This window comes from Gracilinanus agilis, chromosome 2 (assembly GCF_016433145.1).
Source record: "Gracilinanus agilis isolate LMUSP501 chromosome 2, AgileGrace, whole genome shotgun sequence".
In the NCBI taxonomy this organism is placed as follows: Eukaryota; Metazoa; Chordata; class Mammalia; order Didelphimorphia; family Didelphidae; genus Gracilinanus; species Gracilinanus agilis.
This window is the reverse complement of record NC_058131.1, coordinates 530,508,460-530,534,965: the sequence shown is the minus strand read 5'-3', so window position 1 is coordinate 530,534,965 and position 26,506 is coordinate 530,508,460. Positions and strand designations below refer to the sequence as shown.

The following is a 26,506-nucleotide window of genomic DNA, read 5'->3' as shown; positions in this document are numbered from 1 at the left end:
CACCATCCTCGAAGCAGATTGATTTTTGCTCAATGGCCCTGTCACTGTTTAAGCTGTAAAAAGTAAAAACTTTAAGTTTGGAGGTTGGTTTGTTTGTTTTTTTGTGTTATACAGCCTTTCTTTTAGCATAACATTTCTTTTCATCAATGAACAGAACACATCAATTTAATACATATTGCTAAAAAAAATCCCCCAAATTAAAATTAGGTATTTAAGGCCAATTGGTTATCAATCATGTTGACGGAGAAAACCATTATTTAGGTGTTTCAAATGACCTAAACAGTAGCAAATTCAATTTCAGTGTGACACATCCTAGAATAAAATGCATCAACCAGAAGCTATATTCCAGTGGTTCCCAAACTTTTTTGGCCTACCATCCCCTTTCCGGAAAAAATATTACTTAGCGCCCCTGGAAATTAACTTTTTTTTAATTTTAATAGCAATTAATAGGAAAGATAAATGCACCTGTGGTCATCACCGCCCCCCTGGATCGCTGCAGCACCCACCAGGGGGCGGTAGCACCCACTTTGGGAATCACTGCTATATTCCGTTGACTTAAGTGAAGCTTTTCTGACAAGAGTCCAAATTCCCATTGCCCAAAGAGATCTTGAATCATCACTGTTGTATATAGCAAGCTTTTGTCAAGGTTAATCCAAACCCAAGTTGCTTCAAAGGGATATCCCCAATTCAGGGGCCATTAATCTGGTATCTATGAACCCCTGTGGACAGACTGCAATTTGAATGGGGAAAAATTTACCTTTTTATTTCCACTAATTTGAAACTGAAACTAGCATTCTCTTCTATGTATGAATATAGACAGCAATAATGTTCACACTATTATTAAAAAATAACATTTAACTATAACTTGACTGTTTTAAAAGTATTATTCATGTTATTTACTGTATCAATAAAGAAGCATATATGTTATCTAGAAATTTAAAAAAATTTTGGTAACTTTTAATATCTTAAATCTTATTTTAATTAATTTTTAACTTTAAATTTTTGGTAATGTTAATATTTTAGTATAATTGGTTTTCTTTACAATCCTATATATTTTAAGTTAGGCATTTAAAAACATGATTCCAAAAAAGGGTCCAAAGGCTTCATCTAACTGACAAAGGGTCCATGACACAAGAAAAAGCAAAGAATCTCTGACCAAGAAGGATCTGGGGAGTCTGAAATCACTCAACAAAAATGTTTTAAAAGTCTAATATGATCATGGTACTTTTGCTAGGGGCTAATAATACAAACATAAAAATAATACATTCCCTTGCTTCAAGGAGCTTATATTTGACTGGAAAGCATTCTAGGTAATCTATAAAGTTGAAGTTTCACTATGGAAATAAGCTATTCATAGAAATATCAGAGTAAAACCAAAGGATTCCTAACAAGGCCATTCCTCCACATAGTCAGAGAAGATGGCCGCCTGTCCCCAGGAATCATCCTGCCTTCAAGGTATCAAACTCTGGCCCAGTGCCTGAAATTCCTAAAGGAAGAGTCAATTAATTAAGGCACTGTGAAAATAGAACTATATTAGAGGAATTAATCTAATACTTGGATTAATCATATTGGCTAACCTCAGAAAGAAGAGCTGTAAGGGAACAGGATGGCAGGAAGGGGAGCTGACAAGTGAAGAGTTTGCCTTGGGGAGTACTTCAGAGCCCCAAGTAATTAGTTAGGAGAAAATGAGGACACTTAAGGTCTAAGTAAAGGGGGCCTCCCAATAGAGAAGTACACAAGAGAAAAAAATCACCAATATTTATATAGCTTTTTAAGGTTGACAAAGCTCTTTCCTTACAACAAGCCTGTGAAGTAGGTGGTACAAGGATTATTATCCCAGTTTTATAGATGAGGAAAACTGAGGATCTGAAAGGTGAAATGCTTTGACCATGATTGCAAAGCACATATCTATGGTGAAACTCAAACCAAAGCCTCCTGACTAACCATCTAAAGCTCTATTCTCTGTATGTACCATCAGTTTGCTTCTCTGGGATATCATAGGAGGAATATTTATCCTGCTTTCCAATTTTGCACACTGATATCTATGGATCCTTAGGTATCCACCCTTAACTAAACCAGACTCTTGGTGATCCTGAACAATTTAGGTTAATGTGGCTAAAATATTTCCCTAAAGAAAAGGTCAACCATCACTTGTTAATTTTTCAGTTTTCTAGTTATATGTACATTTGGTTCAAATTAATTTCTGTTATAAAAGTTTTTTTTTTTAAAAATCACCTTTCTTACTTACCAGTTGTCCCTTCTGAAGAAGATGCCAGAGACAAAAATTTTTTGGTATTTTCTATCTCCTCATTATTCTGTATAGCATCAAAATTAGGATTAGTCTAACAAAAGAAAGAGAAAGTCTGAACACAGGAAATAAGTAGGGCGTTTCTATCTTATTTTTAAAATAATAACAATGTTTCCTGAATGGTTCAGAAATTTTAAATGTTCTAAATATTCCTTGTTCTAGCAATTTTTCTGCCACTGTGAGAATATTACACCAGTGATTTCAAATAGAGGCAAAGGTATATTTCTTTCATTATACAATTACCATTCCTTTTTTCCAACTATGTCCTTCTCAGGTCAAGTAAATAATTTCTCCATCTTGCCTGCAGTTACCTACAGCTAATAAATAACCTAGAAGTACACTATCTGATTAGAATTCCAAACATTTCATGGTCTGAAACTATAGTGTATTTATATACAACCATTTCCAAAAGCTATTCAAGCTAGCTAAAACTCAGAGAATCAGTGGAAATAAGATGAAAATAAATAACTGACTAGGTCTGTCTACTAAAACATATCATTTTCCTTGACCAATTAATCATTTGCTATTTTCATGTATTATAGGTGATCCCTATTCTCCCACACTTAATCCAAAGGAAATATTAGCTTTCAAAAGTTTATTATTAATTATATTATTTTTAATTAAATAAAATAACATTTGCTGAGACCAGCCAAGTGATTTAAAAGAGCTTCTTCAAAAATAATTAAATCTATTACTATAATATCACATTGTTTCTTCCTCTGGCATTAGAAATTCTTTCCTTGGATTACAAAAGTCCAGAAGGGAAGCAGTAAGCACAAAGGAGCAAGCAAAAACACTATTACAGAGTCTGAGGTACCAAGGATGCCAAGAAAAGTTAGGTCAACAAGTATTTATTAAGTACCTCCTAAGTGGCCAACATTGTACCAAGTACTGTGAGAGAAAAAGAAAAAAGTAATGTTCTTTTTAAAAAAACCTTACCTTCTAACTTAGAATCAATACTGTATATTGGTTCCAAGGCAGAGAACCAGTAAGAGCTAACCAATGGGAGTTAAATTACTTGCCCAGGGTCACACAGCTATTAAGTATCTGAAGCCCAATTTGAACCCAGGATCTCCTATCTCTGGGTCTGGCTCTCAATCCACCAAGACACCTAACTGCCCATAATGTTCTTTTTCTTAAGGACACATTAGTATCTTAATGAAAATGAAAAACCAATACTGAAGACAACTGCAAAATTTAACAATACAATATTCTATAACTGGAAATTTAGACAAAAATAGGATCAATACAGGTTGGGATGTCCAAGTGGAAATATCCAGGACATATGGTCTGAGAGCTTGGGTGAGAAGTCAAGACAAGAGCAAGAGATTTATTTGATGGCTAAAATCTCCATAATAGAATGGCACTCATGTACCCACCCACATTCATGAATCCAAAAACAGAGGCAAGGATGAAGTCTGTTTTGACTTTGCCCTGACTAGGGCTCTAATACTAGTACTCTAATACTAATACTCTAATACCTCTTGGTATATTAGAGATCTGACATCTAAGCCCTGACTCCACATGCTCCTGAACCTTATCCTAACCTCAGATGTCAAATAGTAAACAGTAAAAAGCCATATGATCTGGGAATATGAAGTGAACTTCTCATTCAATAAGCACCATCTCTAAAGACTCAAATTATTAATCTAAAGATTCAAATACAAAGGATTTTATCCTGAAAGCCAGTGATAAAAATAATTATAGTCTTTGAGAAATAAATAAAATACATATGCTTCAATGGATCCATGATCTCACTGATGTTATAAATTGCAATCCATGCATGCTTACTAATCCTATGGAATCCTTTTCCATGTCCTCCCATAAATCCTTCTCCTTTGATGATATGTCCAATTGCCTGGAGACCTTCTAATATTTCTGTGAGTACGAATGTAGCATTTGTGGTTGTCCATCTGTCATCTCTCACTCTTAATTACATGACTGGACTGTCTCTTTTGTTGACCAAACATTTCCTAGAAAACATTTTTCTTACACAAAAGTCACATTAAGTATAGGCAATGGCTTTTATAAACCTATGGGTTATCAATAATTTTGAGATTTGGAAACTGTTTTTTCAGGATTTTCAGACAAATGGCATCACTGAGAAAATGTTAGTTTAAAAAAATGTTATCCCAGGAAGTGATTTGGGGTCTTGGAAAATGTTTATAATTAACCAAATGCAATTGAACCTACTCTATTCCTTCTACTCAGTTCTAGTCCATCTGCACCACCATTCCAAGAAATATGTATTGATGTATTAACTCAGTGAACCACCTTTATAAAAGTGTGTCACCATCTGGACAATAAGCATTCTTCAGTTGTTTAGGAGTTTTCTCTGTGATTGTTAAGTCGGTTTCTTTTAAATTCTGATAGACCTAACTAAAAAGGTCCTGAAGTCTCATGGAATTTGATGTGAAGGGCCTTATCATCCACCACTCTTCCATATGATATCCTCCAGGACAGAGCTGAACTCAGTATTTTTCTCTGTGTTCTCTCTCATTGAATCTTGAAGTGAAGCAAACGTGCTCCATTAACAAAATATTTTTTGATCTTGTCATACGTGTAAATCTTGTGTGTGTGTGTGTGTGTGTGTGTGTGTGTATTATGTATCTGTGGCAAACTTCCTTGAAAAAGCTATTTACAACAGAGGCCTCCACTTTTCTTCTCATTCCACCATAACTATTCTCTCCAAAGTTAGCAACATTAATTACTCTCTTCTCTAGTTTTTTGAGGCATTACTCTCATCTCCTACCACCTCACTGCTCCTTTTAAGTCACCTTTGCTGAAGTTTCATCCAGATTATAGCCACTCTTCATAAGTGTCCCACAAGGCTCTGCCCTGAGCCCTTTTCTCTTCTCTCTTAATACTACACACTTCATGATCTCATCAGTTTGCATGATTTCAATTATCATCTCTATGCTGATGATTCTCAAGTCTACTCATCCAGCCCTAAACTCTCACTGACCTCCAATCTCCCATCTCCAACCACCAATAGTCAAACATTTCAAACTGAATGCCATGTAGACAGCTTAAATTCAACATGTCCAAAACAGAATTCATTATCTTCCCTGAAAAATCGTCCCCACTTCCAAACTTCCTTATTGTTGTACATCTCCCCAATCTCACAGATTTGCAACTTCCTCAATTCCTCATTATCTCTCATCCACATATACAATCTGTTGCCAAAGTGTGTTGGTTTCACCTTTGCAACATATATACCCATTTTCTCCTCTGATGTTTTCACCTCTCTGGACCAGGATCTCATCTACTGCTTGGATTCTTACAAAAGACTGTTGGTTGGTTTGCCTATTGCAAGTCTCTCCTCCAATCTATTCCATCCTCCATTCAGCTGTCAAAGCCTCTTTTCCCAAAGCATAGTTCCACGTCACCACTGCTACTCGATAAACTCCAATGGCTTTCTATCACCTCCAGGTTCAAATGTAAAATCTTCTGTTTGGCGTTCAAAGCCCTTCATTGCTTAGCTCACTTCTTACTCCACCCTATACCCTGGCTTCCTTGCTGTTCCTTGAACAAGTTCCTTCCATCTCTGAACTCCAGGCATTTTCACTGGCTGCACCCCCATCCATGGAATCTTCTCCCTGTTTTCTCCAACTCTAGGCTTCCTTAGCTTCCTTTAAGTTTAGCTAAGACTCCACCTTCTAAAAAAAGCCTTTCCCAATCCCTTCTAATTCTAGTGCTTTTCCTCTGCTATATATCCTACTTATCCTATAAACAGTTTGTTTGTGCAAAGTTGTTTGCATGTTGTTTCTCCCATTAGATTGTCAGATCCTCAAGGGTAAGAACTGTATTTTGTCTTTCTTGTATCCCAAGTGGTTAGCATAGTGCCTGGCAAATAGTAGGTACTTCATAAATGCTTATTAATTGACCACAAAGGATTCCAAATATCCATAATGCTTGGATCCACAAGATAGGCTTTCTCATTGGGAGAAATTTTCTGAACTATGACTCTAAGAAGTCTATGCATGAGACCTGCAGCATGACCACAGGACCCAGCATGCACTCTTTAATTGTAATGTATTACAGAACAGAGACATTAAAGAGGCGAAGGAGGAAAGGGGAGGCAAAGTGATAATATGCATATTATGTTAAACAATGGAAACAGAAGAAGGAGCCACCATATCTAGACCATACTAATGCCAATAAGAAATATGGCAAGCATCTCCAATATTCAGCAAGTTGCCATGTCAACAGAAATCAGTGCTCTCTAGATAGCTTGCCACTGTGTCAAGAAGCTAATACTTCCAAACTAGTGTGGACAAAAATTAATACCCTCTTGCTTGTTTTATGCCAAGATTAAAAGGGAAGTGAATAAGGGGATTATTTCAGACACTGATCTCCAACATCTGTGCCATGAGTTTGAAGTGATGTGACTCCAGCTACATTGAGAGAGAGGGATTTTATGAGGAGTGTTTATGCCCTAAATCAATTCCTTGCTATTTATAATTCAGCTTTAATTAAATGTCTTTTGCTTTGGTTTCACATTATCTGGTTTGATCCAGCAAAGTGCCACTGAGTAGGAGGTTCTGAACTTAAGACAACACTGCTGGCCTAGCCCTTGCCACTCTTCTGTCTTAGAACTGATACAAAGACAGAAGGTTAAGGGTTTAAAAAAAAAACCAAACAACTAAAGCCAAATTAAATTTGGACTACTTAAGACAGTGACTTATAAATATCTATCTTATGTCATTCTTCTTAACTGTTTACACAGCTGATCCACAGATCATAAATAATAGTCATCAAAGGTCATTTTTTTTTGACCTGGCTATTCACTAAACAAACTTTAAACTCTGTTTAGAAAGAACAGATATTCCTGCTCAGATGTAAGACTCAGATTCCCCACTCTTGCACATTCCAAAGTTCAGGCAAAAAGATCCTATGCCCATGAAAAAAATGCTTATAGACAGGTCAGGTACATACTTATTATCAGAAGTACTTCAGGGCACAAATACTGTGCTATTCAGGATTAGGTATAAAAAAATCCAGCAACTATTAACCAGAATACAGAAAAAAACCAATTGTTCATTTTCAAAGAAAATAAATAATAGCCCTGAAACCACCTCAAGTACATTTTACTTCTCATCAGCACAACCAGGGAACATCATATTTTGCCTAGAGTCTCATGTGTTATGCAATTGCCACCTATCCCTTACCTGAAGTTCTTCCCACATCTTTATTCTCATTTCTTGGCCTTGTTTTTTAATTTCTCTTTCTTTAAATTGTTTTTCCACTAATACTTTATCAAGTCTCTTCATCTTTTCAACAGCTTCCTGAAGTTGAAGATCTGATTCTTTTATTCTGGAAACTCCTATGTGATCTGGAAAGTAAAATTTTATCTAACCTTTAGAATTGGAAGAGATTGTCTAGTCCAAATCCTTCATTTTATAGAAAAGGAAACCCTGGCTTCTCACCATCATAACATGTATTCCCACCCCTAGGTTTTTTAGCTCATTCATGGCCCTTACCCAAACTTTCCTTCTTCCTCCTTTTCATTTATTTAAATCCCATATCCTAACTAACAAGGTCCTTTCAAAGTCTACTGCAAGTTTCACCTTCACTATGACATCTATTCCTTGAACACACTAGTTTTCAGGGATCTCTCCTTCCCTTTGATCTATTATCACAAGTAGTCTTAATTAAGAGTTAAAATTACAGGGCTTTTCATTATCTACTCATTCTTTAATTTGCTGGATGGCCACAGTAGGTAAAGCATTAAACTAGCCGATGATAGAGTGAAAGGCAGACTGTATTTGAAGTAAAGGGGACATGGATTAGAGGCCTGGTTTTCTGCCACTTTGTAAACTTGTGACCCTGGACAAGTCATTTAACCTGAGTTTTAGCTTCCTTTTCTATAAAATGGGAATAATATTTGCAGTAACATTCTCAAAAAAATGTTTTGAGGAACTTTTTCATAAACCCTATCAATAAGGATAATTATCATTATCATAGCCAACATTTCTATATCATCATAAGGTTTATGATCAGGCCTCACAATAAACCTGTCAAATAGATGTTCTTATCCCCATTTATTAGATGAGGAAATTGAGTATCCAAGAGGTTGTATGATTTGTCTATAATTCAAACCCAGATCTCCTCAGATTTGCAGATCAAGGATCTTTTCAATTAAACTATACAGGAAACTATTATACATTTATCTATTCAGTCACTGTAGGTATGGAATAGATAAAAGAACCTTGTTTAAAGATGCTTAAAATACAATAGGGGAGATAAGACATAGACTGGAATAACTACTAAATTTGGAGCCAGGAAAGATATAGGTTGGAATCACGCCTCGGATATTTTTAAACTATGAGATAAAGGATGTAAAGTGTTTTGCAAACCATAAAGTATTATACAGATAATATCAGCTATTATGGCTACGATGAACAAAGTCCTATGTATGAACAAAGAAACCAGTTAAGAAAAAGGTATTTTGGGGAATGTTTCATTCAGTTATCCAGGAATTTCCAGGAGTTTTAATTTTGAACATTAAATTCTAGGAATTTGGGATCACTTAGGACTTTTGAAATTATTCAAACTTTAAATTAAATATGACTAAAACTAATAACTTTGGAGGAAAAAATCAGCTATTTAACCACTTTGCTTTATCAGCCTCCACATCCTTAGACCAGCAGGATTTTATTGTTACATGAAAGAACAAATTCAGATTCGGAGAAGTCTAAAGGATGGGATCGCATTCCCCCTAATGGAGCCACTTTGTTTTTGAAGAGGAGGTGCTTCTAAGAATATCAACCCTATTAATGAATGGGTACTGCAACACTTAATGCAGTCAGTGAAATATATCTAATTCCCCACTGCCATTCCAAACATTCTCAGCTTCTGTCTACTTGGGTGGTCTAAAGACCAGGTATTTAAAAGTATCATACACTATTTGTACAGCTACCATATATAGAAAGATAAACAAACACGAATGAAATTTGTCTTACTGTATCACATGCATTGGACTGTGGCCAACAATGAATCTAAACCATATTACCTTCTTTCACTTGGCCTGACATCTCCTGAGGCATATCATATAGATTGAAATAATCAACTTCATTATCTTCTCTTGAAGAATTCAGACTGGCATTATGGTCTTGTAACCAAGAAAAAACAAAAATGATAATAAGAATATTCAGCCTTTGAAAAATTATCATTATTATATAACACTATAAGAAGTAGAAAACCTTGGAATGAAAAGATCTGAGTTTGAGTCCTGGCTCCAACATTTACTATCTGCATAACCTAAGTCATTTTAACTGTCTCACCTTGTTCATCTTTAAAGAAGGATTACTACAGTGGATTATCATTTAAAAAAAGTGCTTTATAAAGCTTAAAGCACTATGTTAATGTATTGTTATTATGAGTATGATTAACAAATTGCTACTAATAAGTTCTACTTCTCGAATAATTTCAATCATACAAAGATTTGTAAAGAGTAGCAGTTTGTCATCACGGATAGATTATTAGGTTAGAGATAAGTAGTTATTATCATCATGGGCAGAGTAATGATGATGGGAGTTCAAATATCACCTGTAACATTTACTATGTGAACCTGCATAAGTCACTTAACCTCTAGTGATGGAGGCAAACTCTCAAGCATTTATTGACTAAATTTTGCAATTGCAGAAAAAAAAATTGTAATTGGCATTGATGTGAGTAGAATTGTCACATGGGGAATTTCCTATGCTGAGGAAATTAATGATAATGATATAATAATAACTGAAATTCATATAGTACCTGCTAAAAATCACAGATCCCTCATATTTTTGTAGCAAATTAATGTGCAATGGTATTTTAATAGCTAGCATTTTTTCTAATACTTTGTACTAATGCTATATTTCTTTATATTTCAATGTATATGTATATTAGCATAGACATTTCATTCTATCATGAAGATCAAAATCCCTGAATTCCTTGAAGGCGGTTTTTGGGACTTCCCCTCTATGTTTCTTGCCCTGCCCATTTCCTGTCCGTGTGTCTTTACACATTCTCTGTATCAGTTACCCTTCCTATTCAGAAATTCCAAAGCCACCATCATAAAGGTCAAAAGCTCACCTTCAAATGTGATTTTGTGCAATCATATTCTGAAATACTCTATTTCGTTTAGAACCTTGAGGTAGGTTAACTCTTTAAATTCTCCTGTTATTCAAGTTCTGCCAGATGAATCCTCCCTCCAGCATTGCTAATACACCTGATTTCCCAGGCCCAATCACACCTTAAGCCTTACTACACCTTCAACAGAAGCTGTATGCTCATACTATCTCTTCCTGAAACTTCATCTCTTTTCTAATCAGTCCTTCTCTTCCCAGGCCCATTCAACCACAGTTCATCAGACTCCTCACTCAATCACTTTGGGCTTTTGAAAACCCATCCTACTTTCAAACTTCCATCGCTAATGTTACAATTATGCTACCTCATCCTATCTCCAAGCTTTAGCTAAAACCTGGCTTTCCCATACCTCATAAGCATTTATATTGAAGGGCACACTTTCTCTCCAACTTTACATCCACACACAAAGCCAGGAGGAGAGAGTGGGCATGCTCCTCACACTCTCATGGCCATTTCTAGCCAGTTTTTCTACCTTCATCCCTCAATAACTTTTCATCTTTTAAAGCATGTATAATCTTTCTATCCCTAACTTCATTGTTCACATCTATCACCTTCCAAATCCCTGTCAACTTTCTTAATGGCTTGATTCATGGACTTTTTTTAATATACTCCCAGTCATCATCCTCAGAGATTTCCAATAATCAAGTTGATAATCTCACTAAATATACTTGGGTTTTTTTAATGTATCCTTTGTAATTATTATTAGCCTACTAGCATACCTGAATAATTAGTGCAAGAAGACTTGGTCTGTTCACGTAAACTGCAGTCAACCTCACTACAATAATCTTGAGAGTTTTTTTCATCCTGAGAAGAATTTTTCTTCCCACCATTACTATTGCTGCTACTTTCCCTTGAATTGCAATTTTCTCTATTGCTCTGCTGGCTACTACTATTCAAGTTGATTGAAGTATCCACCTAAAAATAAATTTCAGAGTCTGTCATTATATTTTTGAGAATATATTTTTAAAATAAATACTTGATGCTAATAAAAGTAGAAACCTGAAAAATCAAAGTACTTTAATAAATACCTCTGGGTATTCATGTATATATGCACATAATACTGACTTCCCCTGCCAAATACAGCAGAGCAGAACTCAAACCTAGCTATACACACACCAGGGATGGAGAAAGCTTAGTGATAGCAGATTTTCTAAGATCTAAAAAAAATAGCATCTGTTGGACAAGTAGAAGTACTTAGCCAGAAAGAAAGGCTGAGAGGATGCTTAAATATTCCTTTAAAAAGTAACTGTAAACTAACAGCATAATTGACCATATCAATAATAAAAGCAACAAGACCATATAATTATAGCTCAACAGATACAGAAACAACTTTTGACAAAAATATAACAATTATTCCTATTGAAAACACTAGAAAGCAGAAGAATAACTGGAACTTTCCTTAAAATGATAAGTAGCATTTATCTAAAACTTTCAGCAAGCATTAGCTGTAATGGGTATAGCTAGAAAACTTCCCAATAAAGAGAGAGGTTAAACAATGATGTCCATTCACCAATATTATCCAGTATTGTACTAGAAATGTTAGCTACAGCAATAAGAGAAGAAAAAAGAAATTGAAGGAATTAGAATAGAAAACGAGGAAACAAAACTACCACTTTGCAGATATTATCCCGGTGTACTTGGAGAATCCTAAACAATTAAAGAACTGGTTGAAATAATTAACAACTTTAGCAAAGTTGCAGGATATAAAATAAACCCACATCAGCCTTAAGCATTTCTATGTGACCAACAAAGTAAGAGACAAAGAGAAATTTCATTTAGAAGAATTGTAGACAATATAAAATCCTGGGGAGTCTACCTGTCAAGGCAAACCCAGAAAATATATGAACACAATAATATAAACACAAACTCAGATTTAAGCAATTAGAAAAATATTCATTACTCATGAATTGGACAAGCTAATAAAATAAAATGACAATTTTACCTAAATTAATTTATTTAAAGCAAAAATTATTTTAGTTACAAAAAATAACAAAATTCATCTGGAAGAACAAAAGGTCAAGAATATCAAGGAAATCAATGAAAAATATGTGGAGGAAGATGACTTATTAGCTGTACCAGATCTCACACTACATTACTTACAATAAAAAACGATATCAGCTTCCAAAGAAAGAACTGATACAAGTCTGTATGCAGATCGAAGTATAATTTTTTTTTTACTTTCTTTGTATTTCTTGGGAGTTTTTTTTGTTTGTGTTTTCTTTCACTATATGACTAATAATGTTATTTTGAATGACTGCATTTGTACAACGTTTATCAAATTGTTTGCCATCTCAGGAAGGGGGAGAAAAGGAAGAGAATGTGGAATTCAAATTTTTAAAAAATTAATGTTAAAAGTTTTTTACATTTAATTGGAAAAAATTTTTGAACAGAAAATAGGAATCAAATATTCTTCATCTCTATTAAAGGTAAAATAAAAGGAAGCCATTTGACTATAGGATTTATTTGATTGACTGGTTGATAAATATTGACTTTATGTTAGATACACTTAGTTTAGATACAAAGAACTTCCCAATAAAGAGATATGCTAAACATGCCTTCCTGATAAATACAAGGAAATTATTTTCTCTGAAAGTTGTTTTGAAAAAACAGTCTATATTGTCTCTAGAGTGCATTTTAGGTCCGCTGAAGACAGGGTAATGGAGTTAGTTGAGTTCTCAAGATCACTTTCATCTTTGTGACCAAGTCAAAACCGCTGAGTATTAACTTTTGATCTCTCTGTTCTGAGGACCTGTCTCTGCTCTGTCTGTGAGTTAGATCTCCAGTCCTTTTTGATTTCTATATCTATAAGAGGTTGCATAAGGGTTAAAATAGGGGTTTTGACAAAATAAGAGAACCATTTTTAATAATTTAAGTTTTAATAAGAATATAGTAGAGTTGTAAATTAACATTATCCCTTTAAGCCAGAGAAGAGAAAATTTCTAGCAGCTTTTAACAATGAACAATTTAGTTTAATTAAAATAGAGATAGTAAAAGAATATAGTAAAGGAGAGAAAGATAGAAGAAAAGAGGAAAGAGAGTTTACTAATCTATAAATATACCTAAAATTCCTAGTAACTATTCTACCTGTCTTCTAACAGATTCTTCTTGCCTGGCAAACACCAGGCCTATCTAACCTACACTATCTATAAATGATTCACTAACTCCCTAACTCCCTAAAATAATAGACTCACTCACTCCTTCAATCAATTTTCTCTAGCAGCCCAACTGTTAGTAGCCAACCTGCCTATGAGACAGACCTCCTGCTTTCTAGAGATCCCAGAGACAAAAAACCTTTTAAAGACTAAAGCCAAAAGCCCTCTCAGTAAGCTCAGGGCTGTCTCTATATTACAGCAACTAAATGCCAACCCACACCACCAGCAACCAACCCTCAATGACCAACTCAAGCCCAGCAGCCAACTTCTCCGCAACTGCCAGTCCTAACTGTCCACAATTCACCGACCAACTGTTAGCAACTCACAGGCTGCAACTGAGGCTGGCTCAGCAGAAGGCTGCTCCGTTCCTACTTCCTGTCACTGTAGGTTGGTTAATCCCTACATATCTCTATGGTAAGAGGGCCTCTTGGTCCCCCATTAAATTAAAGAAATTAAAGAATTCCTTTTTACAAGGTTGAGGCACTGCAGCACTACAGTACAGGGAGAAAGTAGCACAGAACAGTTATCCCTTCCACATCAGGACTTTCCCCATCCTGGTTTTGATATATCCTGGCTTAGCATAAGAAGTTAAATGGGAATTTGAGGGAAGATTTGTAGAAACTTCGGAAGACACTGAAAGCCAACAGATGACATAGAAAAAGTTAAGAAACTCAGAAATGCATACTTAACTTAAAATTTACAATGAAGTACTATATAAAAACATCATAAAAATCAGAATTCTCTGGAACAAATAGAGTACCCAAAATATTTTATAGAGATTTCCCAAATCACAGGAACACTGCAGCCCTAACTCTGCCAATCCTGCCTCAGAATCTATGTGGCCCTCATAACTCCCCCAAGGATTATTATGAAGACTCCCTGAAGTCTCAGGATCTATTCCCCAACCACCCATAATTTTATTCCTATAACACTGCTTCCACATCTCAGACATTAAATGTAACAAAGCCAAGACTTGAGAAGACATAGACATATGATATAAATTTGATTGAATTTTATACATGTGTCAAAAAAACAAACTATGAGACAAAGCCCAGTCATACAAGGTCAGTCTTTTAATGTGAAAAAACAACAACAAAGATGTTATCCACATATGGTGGATAACCCTTTTCCTTCTGGTGAGTTCTGGTACTTGAAAAATGGTTGTGTGAGTATTTTCAGGGCAGTTAGGGTAGTTCAGTGGATAGAGTGCCAGGCCTGGAGTGAAGTGACTCATCTTCCTGAGTTCAAATCTGGCCTCAGACATTCAGTAGTTGTGTGACCTTAAGCAAGTCACTTAACCCTGCTTGCTTCAGTTTCCTCATCTAGAGAAGGAAATGGCAAAGCATTCCAATGTCTTTGCCAAGAAAACCCCAAGTGGGGTCACAAAGAGTCCAATGTGACTGAAAAATGACTGACTGACAAGAGGAGGTCATCAAAATCCTCTGGATACATGGAGTAGAGGGGAGAGGCGGATCACAAAGTAGAGAGCCTGTACTATACCAAAGACAAAATAAAATAATAGCGAATATATTCCAGCACAAATGAATTTCTCTCAGATCAGGTTTTGATTGGGAAGGGGGAAGAGATTTTGATTGAAAGACCACTAGAGTGCTGAGCCTAGAGCAATGGGGAAGGGATGAAAAGAGCCTGTTGCTCCCAAGGACCCAACTGCTTCTTGCCTTCTGGTCAGCTTCCCTGAACCCCAACCCTAGTGACTCCTCTATGCCCAATCATTCTTGACTCTCATGTTACCTGTTTTCTTTCTGACTCTCAGTCTATACTCCCCCTTCACTATATCTAGCTTCCTCTCGGTTCCATTTTCCTTTTTCAATATCTCCACATTACCCTAGTTATTCTCTCTAAACAAGTAAATACCTCCTTGTAAAACCTTGAGCCTTCCTACTTACCTGCACACTTTCTTGTGGAAGCTGCCTGTTAAATTTCATTTGAGAATTTCACAATTTATAAATAATAGGTATATGCAAAAACAATAACATGGGATTATAGGCCTAGGACTAAAAAGGAGCTGAGGTCAAACTGCCCAACCCTCCATTTTCACAGAAAGTAAAGACTACATGTAATTGAGGGGAAATACAATAAAATATTACTGAAGAAAAGAAGGAAGAGGAGAAGTGGAAGGAAAGAGAAAGAGGAGGAGGAAGAGGAGGAGGAGGAAGAGGAGGAAGAGGAAGAAGAGGAAAGAAGAAGATAAAGAGGAAAAAGAGGAAGAGGAGAAAGAGGATCTTTGATCTAGTGACACTAGCCTCTTCATTGTTCCACAAATAAGGCCCTCTGTTTCTCACCTCCCAATACTCTCTCCGGCTATCCCCCCAGGTCTGGAATGTTCTCCCTCATCCACTCTGACTACTACTTAACTCCCTTATTTCAACTTTCAATTCAAATCCTACTCTCTATAGGAAACCTTCCCCAGCCTCTCTTCATTCCAGTGCCTTCCCTCTGTCAATATTTCCTGTTTATCCTATATATAGCTTGCTTTTGTATATTTTTGTTTAGTTGTTGTCTCCCCTACTAGACTATAAGCTCCTTGAGGGCAGGGACTATCTTTTCTCTCTTTTTTGTATCTCCAGTACTTGGCACAGTCCCTGACACATATTAGGTGCTTAATAAATGCTTATTGAATTGAATTAGTAATCAAGAATTACATAGAAGAAGCATAAAGGATATCATCAGAGAGCTACATGGCTATAAAAACAGATGCAATGATCAAACAGTAAGAAATAATTGATGGCCTACTACACTGGAATCCATCTAATGCCAACTAGCAGAAAACTGTCAGTACATTGCAGGGTCTCCCTATTGAGAAATTTTTTTTAATGGAAAAGAGTTCCATAAGATGGATTGTGATGTACATTGATAAAGGGAGTACTCACATCAAAGATATCACAGATTCATCTTTGTCCACCAATGAAAAAGATCTTTGGACTGAACAGAACAAAAATGGCTAATAGGGAGTTGAAACCCAAGATAAACAAGGCATTAGAGAGCAACTAGTCTTCATTGATGAGTTCAAGTGTCTTTCCTAGGAAAATATATATCAGGATGCTAAAAGAACTGGAGGATGTAAATAACTTTAAAAAAAAAAGATTTGTAAATGAGTTCTGAAAAACATTCAATGTACAAAAATTAATTTAATTGGCATCAACTCCATTCTTTTCCATGTCCCCCAGAGTCACTCCCTACCATCCTTCTCCCTGTCCTCTACTACTTCTCATATTATTGGGATAAGAAAATCAAACTTTTTGAGAGCCCTTTGTCTGGATCTGCTCTTTGTACCACATCTGTCCATCTTGTGTTATACATATCAGGTCCCCATGGTAGGCTTTAAGATCCTTAAAGGATTTGTTGTTGTTTTTCAGTCGGGTACAACTCTTCATGACCCCATGTGGGATTTTTTTTGGCAGAAATATTGAAGTGATTTACCATTTCTTTCTCCTGTTCATTTTACAGATGAGGAAACTGAGACAAAAAGAATTAAATGACTTGTCCAGGGTCACACAACTAGTTAAATGTCTGAGGTCAGATTTGGACTCAAAGAGATGAGTTTCGAGCCTCCAACATATACTAATTATGTGACTCTGTGCAAGTCCCTTAACTGTTATTTGCCTCAGTTTCCTCATAGGAAAATAGGGGTGATACTAGCACCTACTTGACCAAGATTATTGCAAGGATCAAATGAAATATTAAATGGAAAGCATTTACCACAATGCCTAACTCATAATAGGCACTCTATGTTACCTATTATTATTGTCATCTTTCATTTCCCACCAAAATGTCTTAGACATTAGTAGATTATGACAAACGTTACTCAAATGCATTAATGAACCAGTTTAAAGAATCATTTATCAATTAATTTCTTTGCTAGTCTTAATAGGAGCAAATATTGATCTTTACTTGTAACAGATGAGAAAAGAAATGCCTTAAATTACTGCTGGATTATTTTAAACAAACCAAAAGAGATCACAAAACATAGAAGTCATAGAGGCAATAAACCTATCAAGCATTTTAGCATATTCCCACTACCATAATCATTTGCAGTTATTAGAATCAATATTTTTTAATATCACGATCAATAGAACCCTATTAAGTAATCATTTGAATGTTATTCTTTTTACTTAAAATGAAATTAATATCGAAGTACATCAGGAAAAAGGTATAAAATATAAAAGTCCAAAAGAGGAAAATGAGGGTACTATTTAGTACCAATGATTCTAGAATATCCAAAAATACCTCTAGGATGCATGTACATATGACACTGAGAAATTCAAATAGCTTCTTAACAATCACCTTTAGTTTTTCACAGTTGCTTAAAGAGCAGAGGTTGAAATTACTTCCAATAAGAAAATTACCTTAAGCGTCACTGGTTCTGGTGTCAAGACTTCCAAAGAAGTACTTGAAATTTTACTCTCATGATGAATTCTTGAATTTGATGCTGGACGTGAAATTTTATCCAAGTTTCCCCTTATAATATCCATTGAAAGTCTATAAGACCAAAAAAAGTCATGTCATCATGGGTTTAAATAATTAATATCAACAAAATATTACAAACTCAGTATCTTAAGCTATAAAAGAATGTGTGGTCAATGGGAGTCATACTGGAAGGTTTTCATTCAACTCTTTCAAAGGAAACAGGGTGGCTCCTTGGCAAATGGCAAAAATAAAGTACTGAAGTGGGCTTCAAGCCTGTAAACTGACATTATTATTATTGGTCACCATAAGAAATGTTTATTAATATCCACGTCCTTCTTCCTCTATTACTTACTAGAAGCTCTTCCATCCCAACCAGAAGTGATTCATGCCTTCCTCAGAGTTGATAATTTCAAAAGAGCACTCTTTGGTTCTTCTCTTCCTGCCTTTTACTCTATTCCGATCTTTAACAAGTCCACTCCTCACTATATCAGAGAATCAAAGAAAATTTGAATCTTTGAACTCAAAGGGACTTTTTTAAGAAGGTCATCTAGTCTAATCATTCACTCAAAACAGGGATTTTCATCTATAGGTACAATGAAAACAGAAATACAGGCTATTTTCTGATGTCTAAGGAACATGAAAGACAGACTTCTGGATACTATTTGATTTGGACTTGTCATTGATACTTAAAATAAGCTTTTTACTTTATTGACAGATATTATGAATTCACAAAATGCTTCCATCTCATTGTTCTTTATTAAAAGGACAATGACTCCTTTGACAGAATATTTAGGTTAATCACAAGATATATGTGTCCTTTCGGTAAATTTTGACATTTTTCTTCCTATAGATAGCACTGCTGATAAATGGTCAACTAATTTCTTTTTGAAGACCTCTAATGATACAGAACTTACACCAGAAGTCAAAAAATTCTACTGGTGAGCATCTTATTTTTAGAATATTCTTTCTTATACTAAGTCAAAATCTGCCTCACTGTAACTTCCATCCAATAGTCCTCAGCTTTCTCTTCATATTACTTACTCCCTTCTTTTTTAATAGTTAATCAGTTATCTGAAACTGCCTATCATCTTCCCCTTGAGTTTTCTTTTCTTAAAACTAAACTTCCCAATTCCTTCAAATATGATTTTCTTGTCTTTCACAATCTTGTTTAGCCTCCCTTGGATTCACTCCACAAACCTCTCTCCTCATTTTTTGCTGAAAAAAACAAACAAACAAACAAACAAAACTTATTTTAATCCTCTCTAAATCTCTAGAATGCAGCCTCTGATCCCAGATTTATTGAGGGTCACTCAACAATGTACAGCATCTGAGGGAAGAGGAAGGGAACAGATAAGGAAGCAAATAGGAAGATTCTAGATTGTTTTCTCTTGATACTTGGGGTGCTTTTTTAATTTCACCCAAGATGATTATATAAATTTCAATTTCACTTTCCCTGGAATTGATCACCTTAATTTGCATTCAGCATTAATTAAAAGAATTTCTTTCTCTGGAGAAACACAATAGAAAGAAAAAAGACAAGTGATTGTTCTCCTTTAGGCATAATAATATAATTTTCTGCAATTTCATGCAAAACATTCCCCTCTTTTTTTTTGTGAAGAGCAAAGAAAGAGTCAAACAAAAGTGTTGGAAATAGGAAAGGAAAAAGAACAGAGGCAGGTATAACATATTTGTCTTCAAGCCATTGAGGGTCCCTAGGCTATTGTCTTATTTCACCCAAATGTGTTGACCCTGTCCATCTCAATATGTGAAAAAGGCATTTATTCCAACATCACTGTGGTTCTTTAGAAAGCCTTGGGCTTAGGGACAGGCCTTGACATTGCTATTATTGCATGATGGATCACCCTGGACAGCATACACAGCATGAAAAATGTCAAAAATTTACTAAAAGGCCACAGATCTTGTAACTGCCTTAAACATTTTGTCAAAGGAAATATTGTCCCTTTAAAAGGGAGCAATGAGACAGAAGCATTTTGTGAACTCATAATACATGTCAATAAAGTAAAAAGCTTACTCTAAGTACCAATGACAAGTCAAAATCAAATAGTATCCAGAAGTCTTTCATTTTCCTTAGACTTTAGAAAATGGCCTATACTTCTGTTTTCATTATGCCTATTCTTGACTATACTTAAACTGAAAGAATGTTTATTATTTATAATATTGTTAAATAGTTTTACATGGAAGATTACTATTTCCCACATACCAAAAAATAAATGAACATACCACCAAGGAGAGAGATATATCCCTAGATTTATATGTCTATGAATGCTAAAAAGAAAGGATTACACAGTGAGATACACTTCCCTTGAATGAAGTGAAGCTAAGTTTTCTTTTTAATGCCAAGCTGTTAGAAAGAAATGGAAAATAATATGTAATTCATAGGAAGATGTCTGGGGACATTAGTGAGTTTGCTCTTGATAGTGTTTATTCCAGCAAATATACAAACCAACATCAGCTGACTCAGATATAAATTAACAAGGAACATTACCTCCCCAGTGTATTTAACAGTGTCAGGTCTATAAGGCAAGCATTTTGCCAATAGTCAAATTTGGATGGGCACATTGCTAAATCCTTCACTGGCCACATGGGTATTTTGCATGTGACAAAAGCAAAATGACCACTTAATTTTGTTCTTACTACATAGGTGGATCTGGCTGAGTCTTGATGAGAAAGGAATCTGTTCAGTCAATTCTTTTGTGGTTTTTTTTTTTCAGAATCTTTAGAGAAATTATCCCAGATCTAAGTACACCATACAACTGCATGACATTGTGGTAGGCACTATGGATTCAAAAATAGCCTCTTCCTTATAGGGGTTTTCATCCTACTGAGGAGTACAAAATGGACAGAGAAAAAAAATTCAAGGGATATACAAAATAAATACAAAATAAGTGAGGTGTTGGGGGTAGGAGTACAGTCACTAACAAAAAAAATGTAGAAAAGCTTCTTGGAGGAGGTGGCAGTTAAGTTGAGCCTTGAAAGGAACTAAGAACCCAAGAGGCAGGGATGAGGAAGAGCACTCCCAGGAAGGGGACACACATATGAAGCATGTTTAAATGTTTATAGGAACACAAGATAGAGTACTATGAAGGAGGAAAAACAAATAGGCAATATGGCTGGAAAACAGGTTGCATAATGGGGAGTAATATATAGCAAGTCTGGAAACAAGAACTAGAGCTTAATTGTGGAAGGCTTTACGTGACAAAAAGAGAGGTTTACATTTCATTCTTGGGATAATACGTAGTCAATGAGGCTTTTTTGAACAAAGGAATGTCACAGACCTGTGCTTTAGGAATATCAGTTAATCAAAAGAATAGAGCAGGTGTGTCAAACTTAAGGTCAATACATACCACTAAGGAGAGAGATATTTCCCTAGATATGCTTGAACAGCATAAAAATGTAAATAGGAAAGGCTTAATAAAACAAATTAAAATGCGATACAACATAATGTTAATTTGTGTTCATAAACTGATACGTAGAACATTTCTATTTAAGTCTGATACCAGATGTAATATAGAAGATGGATCAGAAAGAGGAAAGGAGTATAGAAAGATTGATTGGGCAACTATTAGTATCATATAAATGGGAGATGAAGGACTGAACTAATGGGGTTGTATTATGAATAGAGAGAAATACACTGACTTGGGAGCTATGGTGTAGTAGAATCAATAAATTTGGCAAGTGATTGCATATGTGAAATAAGAGCAATATTAAACATACCTCCTGATTCATTTAGCTAGTATTATTCAGGGCATACAGCTTCTGTAACAACATCTGCATATACAAAGTCAATGACACTTTAAAAATCCTTCTTTATAAGGTAAAAATGAAAGACCAGAAGAAAAAATTGGGGTATTTATTTTGAGTTTTCTTAATTTTTTATACTATCCACTAAATAGCTAGTAGTAATTTTATTTCTCTCTCTCTCTTTTTTTTTCCTCTCTCCACGAAACCTGTCATTTATTGGGTAAAAAACTATTAGAGAGGACATTCTACCATTGTAGATCAATAAATGTTCTATGACTTTTAGTCTTCTTATGTGAATTTTTTATTTTCCTTTATTAATTTTTATTATTCAGGGCTCAGGATTATTCCTCCTGCAACTTTTAGTTAACTAAAAGCCTGTCTTCTGTTAATATTGATCTCACTTAACCAAAATCTGTCTGCTAAAATATTAACATTAAGAGAAGACTATCTGACATTCCTTAAGATGTAGTTATTTGTTAGCTCCCCTAGTTAACTGAGTAAGGGAGGATTTCTCCGACACCTGTTTTCTTGGTTATCTTAGTCATATGTAAATCTTCCCTCTTAGTCAATTGTGAATTCTCTAATTGAAGTTTAATCTGTAACCTGACTTAGTTTACCTAAAAAGTTTTTAACTATCACTCACTCTAAGGGGATAGATGAGATTATGCCTTTGCTTAACTAAACTCATTCAACTTTTATGACATTGAAGGAAGTATAAGGATTATGAATCTATCTTTTCTTTAACTTTTTATGATCTAAAATTGTAATATGTAAAGGAATTATTTCTCACTCTGAAATAATTTTGTCTAGAAGAAGCCTTGTTGGAATTTTAAATTGTTCAGGTTTATGCTTTTCTCTAGTATCTGAATCTCAGGTTAAGCATAATAAAATCTATGTTTTTACCTCTATAATTTCTGCATTGTAATCAATTTAGGCAACATTTGCCTACCACATGAATCTTTTTTTTTCCACCTTAGAATCAGTACTGTTTATTGGTTCCAAAGCAGAAGATCAGTGGGGGCTAGACAATGGGAGTTAGGTGACTTGCCCAGGGTCACACAGCTGGGCAGGGACTGGGGCTAGATTTGAACCCAGAACCTCCCATTCTCTAGGCTTGGCTCTCAATCCATTGAGCCACCTAGCTGCTTGCCACTAAATAACAATCTTCAAGAGTTGTCTGAGTGTGGTGACTCAAGCCTGTAATCCCTGCTACTTGAGAGGCTGAGGCTAGTGGTTCACTTACATTAAGTCTGGCACCAATATGGTAAAGAGAGGGGAGAGCGACTGAGCTGCATAAGAAGGGAGGAGCCAGACCAGGTCAAAAATGGAACAAGTCAAAGCTTCCTTGGTAAGATGGGGAAAATGACACAGAAACAGTGCTTCTCTTATTTAGGTGTCTGAAAGGACATAGAAACATTTTCAAAAAGCTGAATGATATTCCATACATCAAAAGTGCTGGGATTGGAAAGAGCTATATTCTTCCATAGGAGACCTCAACTTTTTTTAGGGCCAGATTTTCCTTGTTATTCTCAGAATAAAATCATATAATATTAAGAGTTGAAAGGAACTTTAGAAGGCTATTATCTTGGGGCAGGTAAATAGTTCAATGGATAGAGCAGCAGGACTGGAGTGTGGAGGACCTGGGTTCAAATCCAGCCTCAGACAAATTCTGGCTATATGAACCTGGGCATGTCATTAACCCCAATTACCTAGTCCTTGTCACTATACTTACAATTGATCCCAAGACAGAAAAGGTAAGGGTTTAAAAATAAAAAAGACTATTAACTCAACTCCCTACAGTCACAAAGCCTTTCTGTAGCATTATTGACAATTGATCATTAACAACTACTAATCACTCCTAGTGACAAGAAAATTCACTACCTTATGGGGCAGACCATTCCATTCTATGACAATTATTGAAAGAATATTTTTTTCACCTCTCTAAAACTTCTACCTGGTAACAGCTCTACCCTCTAGATATAAAGAATAGGACTGCTTGAAATATATTTAAAAATACCTATTATGCCCCCACTGTCTTATCTTCTATTGTCCAAATATAATCAGTTCCTTCAACAATTTATTATCATGTAACCTTATGTAATTAAAAAAGCATTTAAGTATCTACCATGTGCCAGGCACAACACTAGGGATGCAAAGAAAGGCAACAAAAATAAAAGTCCCTGCTCTCAAGGGGCTCAGAGACCAGTGGGGGAAGACAACATTCAAGAATTAGGTACAAATAAGATATAAGCATGATAAACTGGAGATCATCCTAGAGGGAAGGCATTAATATTCATTTGGATAGGGAAAGAAAGGCTTCTTGAAGAAGACAGAATTTTAGCTGGGACCTGAAAGAAATCAGGAAAATAAAGAACAGATGGGTAGGCAAAGAGTTCCAGACATTGGAGACATAGAGAAAATCCCCAGAGTCCAGAAATGTAGTGTCTTGTTCAAGGAACCACAAAGAGACCAACAATACTGGATCACAGAGTAGATGGAGGGGACTAAGACCTGGTTTGAACTCCTTCCTAACCGTAATCACCAACCTCTGGATGTACTTGTTCCTCTTAAAATATGGTATTAAAATACTGGCATCAGCGGTTTTCACATCACTGAGCTCTTACCTCTACAAACTGTAGTATCTTTTTAAACTCTGATTTCACTGGTATAGGGAATCACCAGTGAAGAAAGTGCCAATTAGTGTCAGCTCTTTAATTTATAGACAGGAAATTTTCTTGGTTGCTGAGATGTTAATTGACTTACCCAGAGAGACAAATCCAGTATATGTGAGGAAAGACTTGAACCTCAGACTCCATCACTCTAAGGCCAGGTCCCTATTAACTGAACTGGGATGATCCACAGGAAAATGGAAGGCTATATGGTAGTTCAGGGTATATAGAGTAGGCTCCTCACTAAACCAAATCACTTTTATGTTTTGTTCTTACCAAGATACTATCGAAAAATATTTAATTCATCTTTTCCTATTATTAGATTCTATGAAATTTCAAGTATTAAGCTCTCAGTCTAAAAAGTCAACCAATTTAGTAAAGTGTTTTCTACATTAGCCCTCTGACAGGGAAAGATATTAGCCATTGCTTGCTTCACTGTATTCCCTAGGTCAAATTTATATCTTTGCCAGGAAGAACCACTCATTTGAATGACATGACTTAGAATCGAATTGGTCAGTCTACTTTTACAACTGGTTCTAATTTAAAGCAAATATAGACACATACAAGTATTTTAATGTGAAGAGAAAAAAAAAAACTTCAGATCAATTACATTTCTCCTGGATTGAAAAGGTGCTTATTAAAGAGCATAGTGTAATTCTCTGATCAACACAATGAGCAACCAACCATATTCCAGAGGGCTAATGACAAGGAATAGTATACACCTCCTGCCAAGAGAGGTGATGAAGAAAAAGTCACACATTTTTGGACATGGCCAGTATGGGAATTTGTTTTGCTTGACTGTGCCTATTATAAATTTTGCTTCCCCACCATGGTGAGAGATGGGAGGAATAAACAAACAAACAAACAAACAAACAAATGCTTGTTAGTTGAAAAAATATCAAAATTCTATTTTTAAATGATTTTCTTAAAATTATTTAAGCTCCTACACTATTCTCAAAATAGAGGAACATTAGGAAATATAAAATTGATATTGAGGATGCATAGAATCAGTCCTCCTTTTAGTGATTTTTGTCATTTAGTTATTTTCAGTCCCTGGAGTGATTTGCCATTTCCTTCTTCAGCTGCCCCTTAAAGTGATTTACCCTATCTCAAATTATATTGTATTTATTTACCTGTTAAAATGTTGTATGTACCCAATAGAATCAATTCCTTGAGGCTGGTATTGGTTTTTGTATTATCTTTTTATCAGAGCACCCAGCACACACAGTATTACACAGAGTAGGCACTTAATAGCTATACCTGAATTGAATTAAACTTAAATCATTAGACCAGAAGCCTATTTTGTCTTGCTTTTTATATGCATGTTGTTGTTTTTTTCCATCTTGCAGAATTCACAATGCTTCTTGCAAGGAGCAATTTCTTTAATGAAAAACAAAAGCCTCCAGATATTATAAAGTCACAAATACCTGGGGATTTGAAGAAATGAAAGCATCTGAGTAACACTGTGCAGAACAATGGACATTTCGATGTCTTCTAGAATTTGCATATGCCTAGCTCTAGTCTATAAGTACCCTTAAAATTTCATTGAAAATGAAGCTATAACTATAAGACCACAATCCTACACAAGCAATACTACAGGTATATTGTTAGGCTCCCTCTACTGAATGAAAATAAGACAGAATCAGAATTCTTAAAGACAATAATAGAACGGTTATTTAAAAAAAAATTTTAACACTGTGTTCCATTCAAAAAACAGAGAGTAATTGATCTGATGATATCAGAAACAACGCCAAACTGTCCCTACTTTCTCACATACACCCCTAATATATAATTCTCATTTTACAGTTGAGAAACTGAGACAAAACAAGGTTAAGTGACTTGCCCAAAGTCACACATCTAGAAAGTATCTGAGACCAGATTTGAACTCACAAAGATGAGTCTTCCTGACCGCGGATCGTGAATTCGCTCTACTACGCCGTCTGGCGGTTCTCACCCTTCTTCTTCTCTTTGGACTCCTAATAAAATCCTTCCCCCTTTACTTGCCCCGCCCCGATCTCTCAAGCACCCCCCTACCCCCACCCCCGCCCAACCTCTCA

General features: G+C 35.4%; 1 protein-coding gene across 1 annotated transcript in view; it reads right to left on the bottom strand.

The window, feature by feature from the left end:
* The window catches only part of FSIP1 (fibrous sheath interacting protein 1), a 291,934-nt gene extending 265,521 nt beyond the window's left edge, over window positions 1-26,413 (bottom strand). The window contains exons 1-6 of the mRNA XM_044660033.1: window positions 26,340-26,413; window positions 17,958-18,090; window positions 11,158-11,353; window positions 9,324-9,422; window positions 7,480-7,634; window positions 2,249-2,342 (exon numbers count right to left, since the gene is read on the bottom strand). Coding sequence (XP_044515968.1) covers window positions 2,249-2,342; window positions 7,480-7,634; window positions 9,324-9,422; window positions 11,158-11,353; window positions 17,958-18,083 — 670 coding nt within the window. The 5' untranslated portion in view covers window positions 18,084-18,090; window positions 26,340-26,413. The remainder of the gene's footprint in view (window positions 1-2,248; window positions 2,343-7,479; window positions 7,635-9,323; window positions 9,423-11,157; window positions 11,354-17,957; window positions 18,091-26,339) is intronic.
* Between the last annotated feature and the right edge of the window lie 93 nt (window positions 26,414-26,506).